The sequence below is a fragment of the Mustela erminea genome, chromosome 1, assembly GCF_009829155.1.
Source record: "Mustela erminea isolate mMusErm1 chromosome 1, mMusErm1.Pri, whole genome shotgun sequence".
NCBI classification, from domain to species: domain Eukaryota; kingdom Metazoa; phylum Chordata; class Mammalia; order Carnivora; family Mustelidae; genus Mustela; species Mustela erminea.
In genome coordinates, this window is record NC_045614.1 from 51,974,993 (window position 1) to 51,991,128 (window position 16,136).

Genomic DNA, 16,136 nt, shown 5'->3' on the forward strand with positions numbered 1-16,136 from the left:
AAAATGCAATAGGCAGAAGTAATTGTTTGTTGATTTGTTTGTTTGTAAGCCACTGTTGCTGACCATTGTTAGAGAAAAAATTTTGCTACAGCATCAATTCCAATACAGTTCTTCAAGAACCCATCAATTTCCCTCTTAGGGTTATTGTAGGGTTTACAGTTTTAATCTTTACTATTTGTCACATTCTTGAAAATTTTGTCTGTTTTCAGAAGCCAGGAAGCAGCCACTTTCCAAGAAGACAAAGAAATCTCATGTTCACAATGAAGTTGAAGAAAATGACAGTATTTTTTTAAAGCTTCTTAAAACATCAGGAGTTATTCTTAAAACAGGAGAGAGTCAGAATCAACTAAGTAATATTTTAATTTAAATCTTTTCTCTGGGTTTAGTGCAGGGCTCAGAACTGAATCATGGATTTCTGAAATAGGCAGTGAAAATTAAAAATGGGAGCACCAGCCATCTTGAGACAAAGATGACAATGATACTGCTTTTTATTTATTTATTTATTTTTTAAAAAGATTTTATTTTTTTGACAGAGATCGCACGTAGGCAGAGAGAGGAGGAAGCAGGCTCCCCACTGAACAGAGAGCCCGACTCGGGGCCTGATCCCAGGACCCTGGGATCATGACCTGAGCCAAAGGCAGGGGCTCTAACCCACTGAGCCACCCAGGTGCCCTGATACTGGTTTTCAGAGAGAGTATTTCTATAGTCTCTAGTACTGATTAATGCATGTTAAGTAATTCTAATTTTTTATTTATTAATTTTTTAAAACTTTTTTAAGAAAAGAATGGCATATACCAATAATACTTTGTGTTTTTTTGTGGAAAAATAAATTAATACTCAAGAGAATAATTAGATCTGTGTCAGAGTAATTTCAGAAGAAAATTTATAAAGCCATTTAAAGCCCTGCTTTTATAGGGCATCGATTACTCCATTATTTCATATCTTTTTAGAATACTTAGCAGCTATCCTCTGTCAAAGCTAAATCTGTTTTCCCATGGGTTTAGAAAATTTGGCTCTGAAATTAGGTTAAAAATATCCTTATTGGTTTCACAAGATATGAAACTTATATTTAGGGAAGTAAAACTATGGTGGGAGGTATTAAAGACTCTGCTGACCAACTGTTTTTTCCTCTTAGCTGTGGATCAAGTTGTTTTCCAAAAGAAGCTCTTTCAGACTCTGAGGAAACATCCTTCTTATCCCAAAGTATGAGTTTCTTCCTGGTACTTTCGCTTATGCCAGCACTACTCTGGAATTGGGAATATTAAGATGCTGGCATAAAGTTGAATGGACTAGAATGATTTTTAGCTAACCTACAGCAAATGTTAAACTGAAAATCTTACTCTTTGTTTTTTCAATATCATTAAGATAATAGAAGAATTTGTTAGTGGCCTAGAATCTTACATTGAGGACCAAGACAGTTTCAGGAGCTGCCTTTTGTCATGTGAACGTCTGCAGGATGAGGAAGCCAGGTATGGACTGGAGGCTTGGAATCTTGCTGACATTTAATCTGTTATACTAACTGGATTGGGGGATGGCAATGGGGGGAGAATGCAATTTTTTGAATTTCACTTTTTATTTATAATTGTTTTATCTTCAGTTTTAACCTTTAAATTATTAATTTATAGTTATGAGACTAAGAACCAGAATGTTTTCTAGAGTGTGTCTCATCTGTGTTGATAGAATTTTAACTACTTCTCCCTGTGTAAGAATCATCTTCTCTTGGCACGTGGGTGACTCAGTGGGTTGAGTGTCCGACTTCTATTTTTGGCTCAGGTCATGATCTCAGAGTTGTGAGATTGAGCCCTGAGTCAGGTTCTGTGCTCAGCTCAGGGTCTGCTTCAGATTCTCTCTTCCTCCCCCTCTGCTTCTCCCCTAGCTCATGCTCGCTTTTTCTGTGCCCCGCCCCCATAAAGAAATAAAATCTTAAAAAAAAAAAAAAAGAGAGCAGGGATGCCTGGGTGGCACAGTTAAGTGTCTGCCTTTGGCTCAGGTCATGATCAAGCCACACACCAGGCTCCCTGCTCAGTGGGCAGCCTGCTTCTCCCTCTCTCACTCGCCCTGCTTGTGCACACATTTGCTCTCCCTCTTTCTCTCTCAAATAAAATCTTTAAAAAAAAAAAAAAAAAAGCCATTTTTTCATGTTCTGTATTTCTGCTATAACAGGATAGTTTCTCTTTAAATATTATGTATTTGGGATGCCTGGTGGCTCAGTCAATTAAGCTTCTGCCTTTGGCTCAGGTCATGTTCCTAGGGTCCTGGGATCGAGTCCCACATCAAGCTCCTTGCTCAGTGCAGAGCCTGCTTCTCTTTTTGTCTGCTGCTTCCCCTGCTTGTGGGATCTCATGCTTACTTTTTCTCTCTGACCAATAAATTAAAAATTTTTTAAATTTTCAAAAAAATTAAAAAATTGTTTATTTAACCAATTTTATGAAGAAATGATAAAAACATTAAGGAAAACAAATAGAAAACAAATCTTTTCTTTTTTCTTTCTTTTTTTTTTTTAACAGCATAGGCACATCTTACTCTAAGAGCCTCATTAAATTGCTTCTGGGAATTGACATATTACAGGTGAGACTGTGTCACTTTTTCTGTATACATTTAATGGACTTGATTTGTGGTGGATGCCCAAGTATAATGCCTGAGCTCAGGGTTTAGTAGAGTTAACAGGGAATTTAGGTTTGCAGTAGTTTACCATAGCCTCATTGCTGACCTGCATCTGGTATGGCAATTGCTGTGGCTTTGGACTGAGCTGATTGGCCCACTACATTTCTTTGGAATCTCACTTATTCCATCAGCCTCTCCTTCCTGATTTGTAAACTTTCCTCCCTTGTGCTCTGAGTACCTTATATATCTCTGCTATATTCACATCTGGTCATCTCCCATTTCAATTTTTACTTGCTGATTAACTTGATTTTGCCCTTTCCTCCTCCTCTCTCCTTTAATATATTGAATAGACAATGCCTTAACATGTTTTAAATGTTTCGGATTATAAAAACGTACAATGGAAAGTCTTGCCTTACCCTGTCCTCCATTTTTTCTCTTTCCTTCTGTGAATCTTCACTGTGAATCTTCCCATACTCCTGTCCCTTCCTTTTCTTTGGAAATCTTCAATATAATTTAGCTTACATTTAAGATCCCTCTTACTCCTCTGGAGAGAAATCTTCTTTTCTTGCAAACTATTTGATAATCTTAAGTCTGCATTTCATAGGTTAACAGTTGTCACGTTTAGTAATATTTTTGATGATCTGATTATTTTAATGCTACCTTTATAATCATTTGGTAATTTTTTAGGAGACACATCATTGACAAGTCTCTGTGTCCCAACAGCTTATGTTCAAAATGTAGGCCATTCTTAAAATAAGATTTCAGTTATAGCAGGGTTTTCCTCCTGAAAACAACAAGAGCTCTTGTTGGAGCAAATTATGGTTAATTATATATTTCTGTTGTATATTTAAAGACCATCTCGGGGCGCCTGGGTGGCTCAGTGGGTTAAAGCCTCTGCTTTCGGCTCAGGTCATGATCCCAGGGTCCTGGGATCGAGCCCCGCATCGGGCTGTCTGCTCCGCGGAGAGCCTGCTTCCTCCTCTCTCAATCTCTGCCTGCCTCTCTGCCTACTTGTGATCTCTGTCTGTCAAATAAATAAATAAAATCTTTTAAAAAATAAAGACCATCTCCTAACTCCTTATGTCTTCTTTTTTAGCCTGCCATTATCAAAACTTTATTTGAAAAGTTGCCAGAATTTCTTTTTGAAAAGTAAGTGGAAATATTCTGGAATGCTTAAATTGCCTTAGTGTCCTTAAGTTTCTCTCTGAAAAGATTACTCTGAAACATCATCAGTTTCTCTGAAAGTCATGTTGATCATGACATCAGATTCTTAATTGACTGCTAAAATTACAGTGGGGTCTTTTTTTTTGAAATTTCGTCTGTTTATATGACTGCATGTTCTTAGAAGGATACACAATAAACTGACTGGAATCAGATGTTCTATGAATACTGTTCTTTACCCTTTCAATATTATAGGGTATGCATACTAAATTTTTTAGAATTTGCTTTAAAAAATAACTAAGTTGGGAAAAAAAGAATAATAGAAAAGTAGAAAAAGGTCACTAACAGACAATTCACAAAGAAATAACAAGAGCATCAAACATGTTTTTCTAAATGCTCATTAATAATCGAAGATACAAATTTTTTTTTAAAGATTTTATTTATTTATTTGACAGACAGATATCACAAGTAGGCAGAGGCAGGCAGAGAGAGAGGGGGAAGCAGGCTCCCTGCTGAGCAGAGAGCCCAAAGTGGGGCTCGATCCTAGGACCCTGAGATCATGACCTGAGCCGAAGGCAGAGGCTTAACCCACTGAGCCACCCAGGCGTCCCTCTAGGTTTTGTATATAGTAATAATACAGTTGAAGATAGATCTTCACAGATGGCTTTGCCTGAATTGCTCAGGTAGATGTTTTTTGTCTTTTTCAGTAGTTAAATTTGACTGTACTAAACAAAGACTAAGAATACTGTCAAGAAAAAAAACTGGAGGTGGGGAGAGGGGTTGGGAGAAGGGGGGTGGGGTTATGGACATTGGGAAGGGTATGTGCTATGGTGAGTGCTGTGAAGTGTGTAAACCTGGCGATTCACAGACCTGTACCCCTGGGGATAAAAATAAATAAATAAAAAATGTTAAAAAAAGAAAAGAAAAAAAACTGGAGGTAGTCCAAAACTTCAGACATAGGAGGAGGAAAGCAGATGCTCTCATTTGGGGGGAAATAATAACTAAGCCAACATTCCTTTTTTTTTTTTTTTTTAAAGAATTATTTATTTATTAGAGAGGGCACACTTTCACACATGTGAGCATGCACATGAGTGTGGGGAGGGGCAAAGGGCAAGAAAATCTTCAAGCTGACTCCCCATTGAGCATGGAGCTCCTTACCGGGCTTGATGTCACGACCCATGAGATCATGACAGGAGTGCTCAAACAACTGAGCCATCCAGCTGCCCCCAGCACTTCTTCATCTATAAATGGTTTTTACTTTCACAGACATAGTCTAATTCGACCTTTTATGTTTCCAAAATAGTATATGCTTGCTTTTTTCAATACTTAACACTTTTCTACCTTTTAAAATTTTTCTTGTTTAGTTTGTTCAAGTTTATTGCCTTTATTTTTTTGTTTACATTGTTACTAAGAAATACTCTCCAGACCTTCCTTAACCATACTAAACCCTCCCCAGATGCAACCACTGTTAATAGTTTAGTGTGTCTTCTTCCATCTTAACATGTATGTGTCATGCTTTTCCTATGTCACCTGTGTGTCTAAAGCAGGTTGCGATATGTAAACATTCAGTAAGTGTTAATTGAATGTCTGAAATGGTTTGTGCACTATTTAATGTTTGCTATTGTGTAAATCAGAAAAGCTAAGTTTCTATCTTCTTATCCTAACATTTCAGTGTGAACAGTGATGGACTTAACATGCCTAGACTCATCATCAGTCAACTGAAATGGCTTGACAGAATTGTGGATGGCAAGGTAAGCTTTGGGACTTGCTCTGTCTCTTGGATTTAGAGAGTCTGTTTTCCATGCTTAATCAAACTTTTGGAATTTGCAGTGTTTTTTTTTTTTCTTTCCTAAATTGAAAATTCACATTTTTCTATTTATTAGCTTTTTTCATCTTTCATAATTTGAGAATCATGGATGTTTCACCCTTTAAATTTCTCCAGAAAAAAAGTTTTTCTAATTATGATGACTAAATATCTATTAAACAAATATTTGGAAAGAAATTAAGTAGCTTTCAAAGTACACAGATGACTATATTTTATTTCTCAAAATCAGTGAGATCCCGGACCAACCGCCTGTGCTGCAAATGTTTAATCTGATTACATATGAGGAAAGTGTTAGTAAGTTTTTACAATTATGTGATTTGTTATTAAGCACTGTGGTAAAATTGAATCTGTTTTGAGCATAGTGTGTAAGGCCTGTTTCTTTCCAGAGTTCTTTAAATCATTCTATTAATTTTTGTCAGGCATTCCAAGGCTAAATCTTTATTTGGAAGAACATGAGTTTTGGAATTCCATGTGGACTGAAATTCTGTATTGTTGTGTATTTATTGTTTTGTACTTACTGTGTGTTTTTGGGCAATGCATATCCTCATGGATATGGGAATTGTCGGGGTGCCTCGCTGGCTCCATCAGTGGAGCATGCGACTCTTGATCTCTGGGTTGTGAGTTTAAGCCCCATGTTGGGTGTGAAGTCTGCTTAAAAAAAAAAAAAATAGGGGTGCCTGGGTGGCTTAGTTGGTTAAGCGGCTGCCTTCAGCTCAGGTCATGATCCCAGGGTCCTGGGATTGGTCCCCACATCGCACTCCCTGCTCAGGAGGAAGCATGCGTCTCCCTCTCCCTCTCCCTCTTCCTCTGCCTGCTGCTCTGCCTACTTGTGCTCTCTCTCAGTCTCTCTGTCAAATAAAATCTTCAAAAACACCCCAAAAAGTTAAAAAAAAAAAAAAAAAAGGAATTGTCACACAGACTCCATAGAGTTGTGAAGGTTAAATGAAATAAAGTAGGAGTGGCTAGGTGGCTCATTCGGTTAAGCATTTGCCTTCTGCTTAGGTCATGATCCCAGTTTCCTGACATATAGCCCCATGTCCTGCTCCCTGCTCAGTGGGGAATCTGCTTCTCCCTCCACCTGCTCATGCCCTCTCTCTCTCTCTCTCTCCCCCTCTATTCCTTTTCTCTCAAATAAATAAATAAAATCTTAAATGAAGTAAAGTATACAACAGACTCACTAGATGATGTACCATACCATGTGTGAAAATTTCTGGGTCATTGACCTCTGTATTTAGGCTTTGAGTTTGAATGTATGTATAGGTACCATATTATACAAAAATAATTCTATCTCTACAATTCATGAGGAGGACATCTTTCTCTGTTCTGGTAGTGTGCAACAATTCTAATGGTGTCCTTCACTGCAGGATCTCACCACCAAGCTCATGCAGCTGATCAGTATTGCTCCACTGTGCCTGCAGCATGACTTTGTCACCAGCCTTCCTGAGATCCTAGGCGATTCCCAGCATGCTGATGTGGGGAAAGAACTCAGGTGGGTAAGTTCCCACTGTGGGAGCCTTAACTCTGCAGAATGAAAACAGTAGTAGGTCTATGACCATACCACCCTGAACATGCCTGATCTTGTCTAAAAACAATAGTAGTAATGTATTCCTATTTATATAAAAGAGGATGGTATCTGCTTTCCATGAGTAGGTGTGGGATTTGACTTGTTTTTGTAATAATGAATATATATTTGGGTAACCCATCTACTTTTTTAAAAATAGTATAGTGGTTGTGAATATGAAGTCTGCCTTAGGATTAGGCATATAAAATTGGTCTTTGGAGACCTAGACATGATCCATCTGTTTCATTAGCACCACCCAGGGAGTCCTCAGTTGTGACTCTATATCCAATTATTTGTGGATCTTACCAAATATCTGCATTCCTTGGTCCCTAAATGATTCATTCTGGTGTACATCACATTGGACCTATTGCTAAGAGCATTGCTTACTATCATTTACATGAAAAATAGTACTTGGTAGGGCAGTTAATTAAAGAAGGGAGAATAAAATTCCTGTGTAGTAGGATTTCTGTTTTAATGCAATTTCCTGCTTACCCTCAAAATAGTTTTTAAAAATTCAGTTTGTAATACTTCCTTTAGTTGTCTGCAAAACTACCTCCAGAAATGTCCATTGATTTCTTCCCTTTGTGCTTTTGGGTACGTTGCTCCCTCTGGGTGTAGCAGTATATCACCCACTTTGCCTGCTTAATTCTAGCTTGTCTTTTTACATAGCCTTTTTTTTTTTTAATATTTTATTTATTTGACAGAGATCACAAGTAGGCAGAGAGGCAGGCAGAGAGAGAGGAGGAAGCAGGCTCCCTGCGGAGCAGAGAGCCCGATGCGGGGCTCGATCCCAGAACCCCAGGATCATGACCTGAGCTGAAGGCAGAGGCTTTAACCCACTGAGCCACCCAGGCGCCCCTACATAGCCTTTTCTTAGACTCCATCGCTGTTCTCTATTCTGTTCTCCTGTAATGCCTTGCATGTACATGTGTCATACTTCTCATACTTCCCTGTAATTGTTGTAGGTGTTCTTTTTCCTTTTCTCAGGAAGGATATGTGCCCAACTCAATAGTGGTTGCCTGTGGGTAGTGGAGATGGTGAGGAAAGGGCTTCTCATTTCTATTCTATTTGGATTTTCTGTAATGAACATGTGGGTTTTTTTAAGATTTTATTTGAGAGAGAGAGAGCAAGCATGAGTGAGGGGAGGGCAAAGAGAGAGGGAAAAGCAGGCTCCTTGCTGAGCAGGGAACCTGATGTGGGGCTCACTGTCAGGACCCTGAGGTCATGACCTGAGCCAAAGTCATATGCTTAAACAACTGAGCCACCCAGATGGCCCAAGCAAGTATTTTTATTTAGATCAAAATAATTTTTAGGGATGCCTGAGAGGCTCAGTCAGTTAGGTGTCCTGCCTTTGGCTTAGGTTATGATCCCAGAGTCCTGGGACCCTGGGATTGAGCCCTGCGTTGGGCTCCCTGCTCAATGGGGGGTCTGCTTCTCCCTGTGCCTCTCCCTCCCCCCACTTGCCTATGTGCTCACTCTCTCTCTTCAAGTAAATAGATAAAATCTTAAAAAAAATTTTTTTTAATGAAATACACTATTAACAAGTTTAGTGAGAACTGAGTATGTCCTCTCTTCCCATATTCTGAGTGGTTTTTCGGAGTAAATATCTGCCCAGCTCTGTTAAAAGTTACACAGCTTTTCTCTTTTTGTACCATTCACAGTGACATTTTAATGGAGAATACTGCACTCACTGTTCCTATCCTAGATGTTCTTTCCAGCCTCCGACTTGACCTGAAGCTCCTGTCTCAGGTAGGAAGGACTCCGCTCTCCAGAAACAGCCAGCTTTGTTACCTCCCAGAACAAATGTCAGTCACTTATTGCTATGAAGCAGTTGCGTATAAAGTTTAATTTTGAAACGATGCAGGGGTTTCTGCGTGGCTCAGTCGGTTAAGCATCTGCCTTTGGCTCAGGTCATGATCCCAAAGTTCCAGGATCAAGCTGCATGTCAGATTCCTGCTGAGCGGGGAGTCGACTTCTGCCCCTTCCCTCTGCTCATGTTCTCTCTCTCTCTCAAATAAATAAATCTTTAAAAAATGTTTGAAATGATATTGAATGACATTTCATCTCTTTCTGATGAACTTCATATGCCATAGTATGATGGATTTGCTGCTCTGTTTCAAAGCAGTAAGTTTTAGTGGCAATCTCTATCTTGGATAATATTTACACACTGTTCCTCATAAGAATAACAATTTTATGTGTCTTCCTTCAGCCAGTGGAAAATTCAGGCTCTAAATTATAAGATAATAACACTTTTATGTTTATCATCTGTCTGGTTTTTTCAAGATGTTATTTATTAATTTGACACAGAGAGAGAGAGAGGACACGAGTAGGCAGAGTGGCAGGCCAAAGGCAGCTGCTTAACTGACCTAGCCACCCAGCTGCCCCAACACCTGTCTGTTTTTGAAGAAACTGTGGTATTAACAATTAAAAGCTTGTAAGCTGGGGGTGCCTGGGTGGCTCAGTGGGTTAAGCCTCTGCCTTCAGCTTAGGTCATGGTCTCAGGGTCCTGGGATCGAGCCCCGCATTGGGCTCTTTGCTCAGTGAGGAGCCTGCTTCCCCCTCTCTCTGCCTGCCTCTCTGCCTACTTGTGATCTCTCTTTTTCTCTCTGTAAAATAAATTAAATAAAATCTTAAAAAAAAAAAATCTTGTAAGTTGGAATAAAATTGAAAATAAAATGAGGTGGTTTTCCTCCTAAATGACAAGTGAGAAAACTGAATGAGAAAAGTAGATTTTCTGATTTTACCTAACAGGTCAGTACTAGGTTGAGGTATTAACATAAAAATATTTAAGGTTTTTGTGCTTTTTATGTTTAGGTCCGCCAGTTGGTGATGGGGAAGCTGTTATCTGTCAAACTGGACGATTTACCTGTGATAATCAAGTTCATTCTTCATTCTGTAACAGCTGCAGATGCACTTGAGGTACCCTATTATTTCCCAACAAACACCAATCGCATGCTACATCTCTGAGAGTACGGAGTATAGCAGTGGTGCCCTTGTAAAAGTCAGTATTGGAAAAGAGATGTACCTAGATGAAGATACATTAAGATACATTATTAAAACTATAGCTTCTAATTCTTCCCTGTTTCCAAACCTACTGATGATGTTGCTTAATCCAGATAGTATTCAGGCAATGGAATGGAACTAGCCAGATTTATTGTTGCATATAAGCCATTACACAGTTTAATTTGCTATTTCATTGTAATACCTCAAGGAATTCTGGAATTTTGAAGGGCATGACATACTATCCTTGCATTAACTATTTTCATCAACTCTCCTTTTTAAAATGCCTTGTCTAGGGGCACTCCATAGGTCAGTCAGTAGAGCATGTGACCCTTGATCTTGGAGTTGTGAGTTTGAGCCCCATGTTGTATATAGAGATTACTTAAAAATAAAATCTTGGGGCGCCTAGGTGGCTCAGTAGGTTAAGCCGCTGCCTTCGGCTCAGGTCATGATCTCAGGGTCCTGGGATCAAGCCCCGCATCCGGCTCTCTGCTCAGCGGGGAGCCTGCTTCCTCCTCTCTCTCTCTGCCTGCTTGTTATCTCTCTCTGTCAAATCAATAAATAAAATCTTTAAAAAAAAATAATAAAATCTTAAAAAATAAAAACTCTTGATTCTTCTTACTCAGTCTTTCAGGGGATTGTTATGGTTCTACTGAAAGAACGAAGTGTGCCTATGAATGAGCAGAATACATAACTTAATATTTATTTTCCACAGGTAATTTCTGAGCTCCGGGAGAAGTTGGATCTGCAGCATTGTATTTTGCCATCACGGTTTCAGGCTTCCCAAAGCAAGTTGAAAAATAAAGGACAACAAAGGTATAATGTCGTTGACAGTTACTACCCTTTTTCTCACATAGGCAAGGCAAGTTTTCTGACATTTATTCTGAAGCCAGGACAGTAGATCTTAATACTTGCAACTAAAAATAGTGGTAATAATATTGTTTGCATGTATCTCTATACAGTGCTTCAAATCATATGTATGTAGTACATGTAATGTATGTGTACATGTGTATGTGGGTGGGTGGGGTGTATTCTCCTGGCAATTCAGATCAGTCTTAGATAGACTACAGTACAAGTTTATTAACCATTTTACACATGAAGCTGGCGTTGGAACAGGCACTTGGCTAGTAACAGGAACCCAGGTTTTATAGGTTTCTCTCTGGTAAGTGGAAGAATTATTTTTTTCCCCCTCTGCTGCTTGTAGTTCTTCAGGAAATCAAGAAAACAACAGTCAGGACTGTGTTATTCTCCTCTTTGATGTAATAAAGTCAGCTGTTAGATATGAGAAGATCATTTCAGAAGCCTGGATTAAGGTGAGTGAGATCTTCATGACTTTGAACATAAGGAGGGAGTAGGTGGTAATCAGTGATGGATATGTAAGTAAAGGTAGGTGGAAATAAAAGTGTTGAAAATCAGTCAAGTAGAAGTGACAGATGATGGTTCCCAGGTGGGCAGATTGCTTCTCAGGAGAATGGGGCATGCTCAGTAAGGTGAAACATGGGGCGCATGGGTGGCTCAGTGGGTTAAGCCTCTGCCTCAGGTCATGATCTCAGAGTCCTGGGATCGAGTCCTGCATTAGGCTCTCTGCTCGGAAGGGAGCCTGCTTCCTTCTCTCTCTCTCTCTGTCTACTTGTGATCTCTCTCTCTGTCAAATAAATAAAACAAAATCTTAAAAAAAAAAAATAGTAAGGTGAAACATGTTCTACTTTTGTGTTATAATACTTTCGTGACCCTTTTTTTTTCTAGGCGATTGAAAACACTGCCTCAGTGTCTGAACACAAGGTAAACTCATAATACTATGAATTTTAAGTACTGTGGACTTAATTATATGGCTAGTTTTCCTTTTCTGTCACTCTCTCCAGTCATCCCTTCTGTGCCTTCTGTAGCTGCGTAATAAACATTAGTTGTCTGGAGAAGATAATCTGGAGGGGATGACTTGCTAGATAGTGTTTCCTACTCATTTTGGCAATGAAATAAACCCAGGCTACCATAAGGGGAAATATTAACATTCCAAACAAGCACAGTGAGTTGCAGTCCCAAAGAACCAAGTCCCCACAGATGAAGTGAAGACAGGAGTCACTGGGGCATGGGTTGGGTCCCTGTGTCTATCTGATTACCCTTCCTTCTGGTGAATGTAATTGTCAAAATAATGGCATTCCATGTTTTACTTACCTTTGCCAGTGTCAGCCTGACCAGAGTGAGTCAAATAGTCCATCCATTTACTGTCAAGGCAGCAGTACTGAAGCTGTCTTAATTATGGAAATTTTTTCTTCTGTGAGAAGCCAGATGATTATGTTTCTTATGTACTACTTGGTTCCCATTAAGGATTTTTCATTAGTTGGAATCTGTTTTATTTTGTGAGGTTCTGTTAGATTATCCAGTTGTTGGGTGACTATTTTAAAAGCTTTTACAATAGTGAATTAAACAATGAAAAACTCAGTTTTTTGGGAAGGATCAAAATACCCTAATACAACTCTTTCTTTTTTTCATTTTTGCATAACGGTTGGCCAACTGTATACCTGTTTTATCTGTTTTTGCAGATTTCTAATTATTATGTAATTTTTGCATTCTGATTTTTTTTCTCTTGACATTGTATCATAAACATTTTATATGCTTCTACAATGTCTTTATATATATGTATATTTTTAAAATAATCTCTACACCTAGAGTGGAACCCAATGAGGGGCTTGAATTCACATTCCTGAGATCATGACCTAAGCCCAAATCAGGAGTCAGACACTTAGCTGACTAAGCTACCCAGGTGCCCCATTATTTATTTTATAACAGGAAAATCCCTTTTTTTTTTTTTTTTTTTTAAGATTTTATTTTTTTATTTTTTTTTTAATATTTTATTTATTTATTTGACCGAGACAGATCAGTAGGCAGAGAGGCAGGCAGAGAGAGAGAGGAGGAAGCAGGCTCCCTGCTGAGCAGAGAGCCCGATGCGGGACTCGATCCCAGGACCCTGAGATCATGACCTGAGCCGAAGGCAGAGGCTTTAACCCACTGCGCCACCCAGGTGCCCCTAAGATTTTATTTTTAAATAATCCCTCTACCCAATGTGGGGCTTGAAATTACAACCAAGATCAAGAGTTGTATGCTCTACTGACTAAACCCCCCTGCCTCTGGTAACTACTAATCTGTTGTGTCAACGAATTCAGATTTTTGTGTGTTTTGTTTTGTTGTTTCTTTATTTTTTGAGTTCCATATATAAGCAAGATCATAAGGTATTTGTCTTTGTCTGACTTAGTTCACTTAGCATAATACCTTCAAGATCTGTCCATATTGTTATGGCAAGATTTCATTCTTTTTCTGGCTGAATAATATTCCAGTGTGTGTCTGTGTGTGTCTAGGTAGGTGTGTGTTTGTGGTCTGTGTACTTACCACATTTGCTTTTCACTTAGGTTGTTTCCATGTCTTTGCTATTGTAAATAATGTACAGGGATCATAGGAATGCAGATATTTTGTTGAATTAATTTTTAGTTATTTTGAAAAAATACCCAGAAGTAGAATTTCTGGATCACATGATATTTCTACTTTTAATTTTTTGAGGAACCTCCATACTGTTTTCCATAGGGGCTACACCAATTTACATTCCACCAGCAGTGCACAAGGGTTCCCTTTCTCTACATCTTCAACATCACGTGTTGTCTCTTGTCTTTTTTTAATGATAGCCATTTTGACATGTATGAGGTGATGTCTCATTGTGATTTACATTCCTGATGATTAGTGATGTTGAACATCTTTTCATGTGTCTTTTGGCTGTTCATAGGTCTTTGAGAAAATGTCTGTTCAGATCTAGGCCCAGGGGTACCTGGGTGGCTCAGTCTGAGCTTAACTCAGTGCTTAAGTGTCTGCTCTTAATTTCATCTCAGGCATGATCTCAGAGATGGAGGCCCATGTCAGGCTCTCTCTCCCTCTACCCTTCCCCCAACCCACCATTTGTGCTTGCTCTCTCTAAAATGAAAAAATTTTTAAAAGATCCTTGGTGGGCAGGGGCACCTGGGTGGCTCAGTCATTAGGCATCTGTCTTCGGCTCAGGTCCTGGGCTCAAACCCTCCATCAGGATTCTGCAGGGAGCCCACTTCTCCCTCTCCCACTCCCCTTGCTTGTGTACCCTCTCTCTCTGTCAAACAAATAAAATTAAAGTCTTTAAAAATGAAAAATAAGGGGCGCCTGGGTGGCTCAGTGGGTTAAAGCCTCTGCTTTCGGCTCAGGTCATGATCCCAGGGTCCTGGGATTGAGCCCCACGTTGGCTCTCTGCTCAGCAGGAAGCCTGCTTCCTCCTTTCTCTCTGTCTGCCTCTCTGCCTACTTGTGATCTCTGTCTGTCAAATAAATAAATAAATAAATAAATCTTTAAAAAAAAAAAATGAAAAATAAAAAGAAACATTAAAAAAAAAAAAATCCCAGGGCACCTGGGTGGCTCAGTGAGGTAAAACCTCTGCCTTCAGCTTGGGTCATGATCCCACGGTCCTGGGATCGAGCCCTACATCAGGCTCTCTGCTCCACGGGGAGCCTGCTTCCTCCTCTCTCTCTCTGTCAGCCTCTCTGCCTACTACTTGTGATCTCTGTCTGTCAAAAAAAAAATCTTAAAAAAAATAAAAAATCCTTGGTGGGGCACCTTGGTGGCTCAGTCAGTTAAGCATCTGCCTTCAGCTCAGGTCATGATCCCAGGGTCTTGGGATCGAGTCCCATGTCAGGCTCCCTGCTCTGTGGCGAGCCTGCCTCTCCCTCTGCTTGCTGCTCCCCCTGCTTGTGTATGCACCCTCTCTCTCTCAAATAAATAAAAATCTATTAAAAAAAAAAAGGAATTCTTGGGACGCCTGGGTGGCTCAGTTGGTTGGACGACTGCCTTCGGCTCAGGTCATGATCCCGGAGTCCCAGGATCGAGTCCCGCATCAGGCTCCCAGCTCCATGGGGAGTCTGCTTCTCCCTCTGACCTTCTCCTCGCTCATGCTCTCTCTCACTGTCTCTCTCTCTCAAATAAATAAATAAAATCTTTAAAAAAAAAAAAAAGGAATTCTTGATCCATCTTTTAAATTGGAATGTTTAGTGTTTTGCTATGTTGTATGAGTTCTGAATAGTTGTTTTTATTTTTTGTGCTGCTTGACTTTCTTTAACCTTTTTCTTTTTTAAACTACGTAAAAATTCTTCATGCTGATAATACATGAAAGAAACAAATTTACAAATATAAACAAACATATACAATCAACTAATTACAGTGAATAAATACTGAGTTATTGTGACAGATGATGTTGCTCTATAACCTTCTTCTTTTTTAAACAAATTTAATACAAGCTAATTGTGGAGATAAAACCCCACAAGGAATCTAAAAAATGTTAATATGTTAAAAATGTTAAAAAGGTTTTCTTCACTCTCTGTTCCATTCTTCATGGATAATTCTTCCAGACTTTTTTCCTATTCATATACAAGCTGTATGTGTATGTAAGTGCAAGCATTCTAACTCTTATGTTTAAATATATTTATGTATATTGTGTTTACAAAAATAAATCTTAATATTATTATTGTCTTGTAGGTTGCTTTTTTTTAAACTTCACAATGTTGTGAGTGTCTGTCAAAAAATGTAGTCTAGTTCATTCATTTTAAAGATTTTATTTATTTATTTGACAGAGAGATCACAAGTAGGCAGAGAGGCAGGCAGAGAGAGAGAAGGGGGAAGCAGGCTCCCTGCTGAACAGAGAGCCTGATGCAGGGCTCTATCTCAGGACCCTGAGATCATGACTGGAGCCTAAGGCAAAGGCTTAACCCACTGAGCCACCCAGGCACCCCTATCTCATTCATTTTAATGGTTGTATAATATTCTAAAAATGACTGTCAGAATTTTATTTTTTTCATATTGAGAAGCATTTACAGTCTTTCCACCTTTTCAGAAAGTAGTTTTCCTAATAATAATGAAATAAATCCTGAGGTTGGCAAGTGATTTTTCTTTAATAAATATATAGGTCTTCAGAGTTTATTCTGT

General features: G+C 39.0%; 1 protein-coding gene across 9 annotated transcripts in view; it reads left to right on the top strand.

The window, feature by feature from the left end:
• Positions 1-16,136, top strand: part of FANCD2 (FA complementation group D2) — a 59,436-nt gene that overhangs the window by 3,682 nt on the left and 39,618 nt on the right. For 6 of the 9 annotated variants that reach the window (XM_032326884.1, XM_032326879.1, XM_032326870.1 and 3 more), the window contains exons 3-14: positions 210-350; positions 1,136-1,203; positions 1,366-1,469; positions 2,508-2,568; positions 3,701-3,753; positions 5,438-5,516; positions 6,955-7,079; positions 8,813-8,900; positions 9,966-10,070; positions 10,867-10,967; positions 11,356-11,464; positions 11,898-11,933. In XM_032326884.1, the coding sequence (XP_032182775.1) occupies positions 210-350; positions 1,136-1,203; positions 1,366-1,469; positions 2,508-2,568; positions 3,701-3,753; positions 5,438-5,516; positions 6,955-7,079; positions 8,813-8,900; positions 9,966-10,070; positions 10,867-10,967; positions 11,356-11,464; positions 11,898-11,933 (1,070 nt within the window). The remainder of the gene's footprint in view (positions 1-209; positions 351-1,135; positions 1,204-1,365; positions 1,470-2,507; positions 2,569-3,700; positions 3,754-5,437; positions 5,517-6,954; positions 7,080-8,812; positions 8,901-9,965; positions 10,071-10,866; positions 10,968-11,355; positions 11,465-11,897; positions 11,934-16,136) is intronic. The other 3 variants (XM_032326829.1, XM_032326845.1, XM_032326860.1) reach the window with 3 other exon arrangements.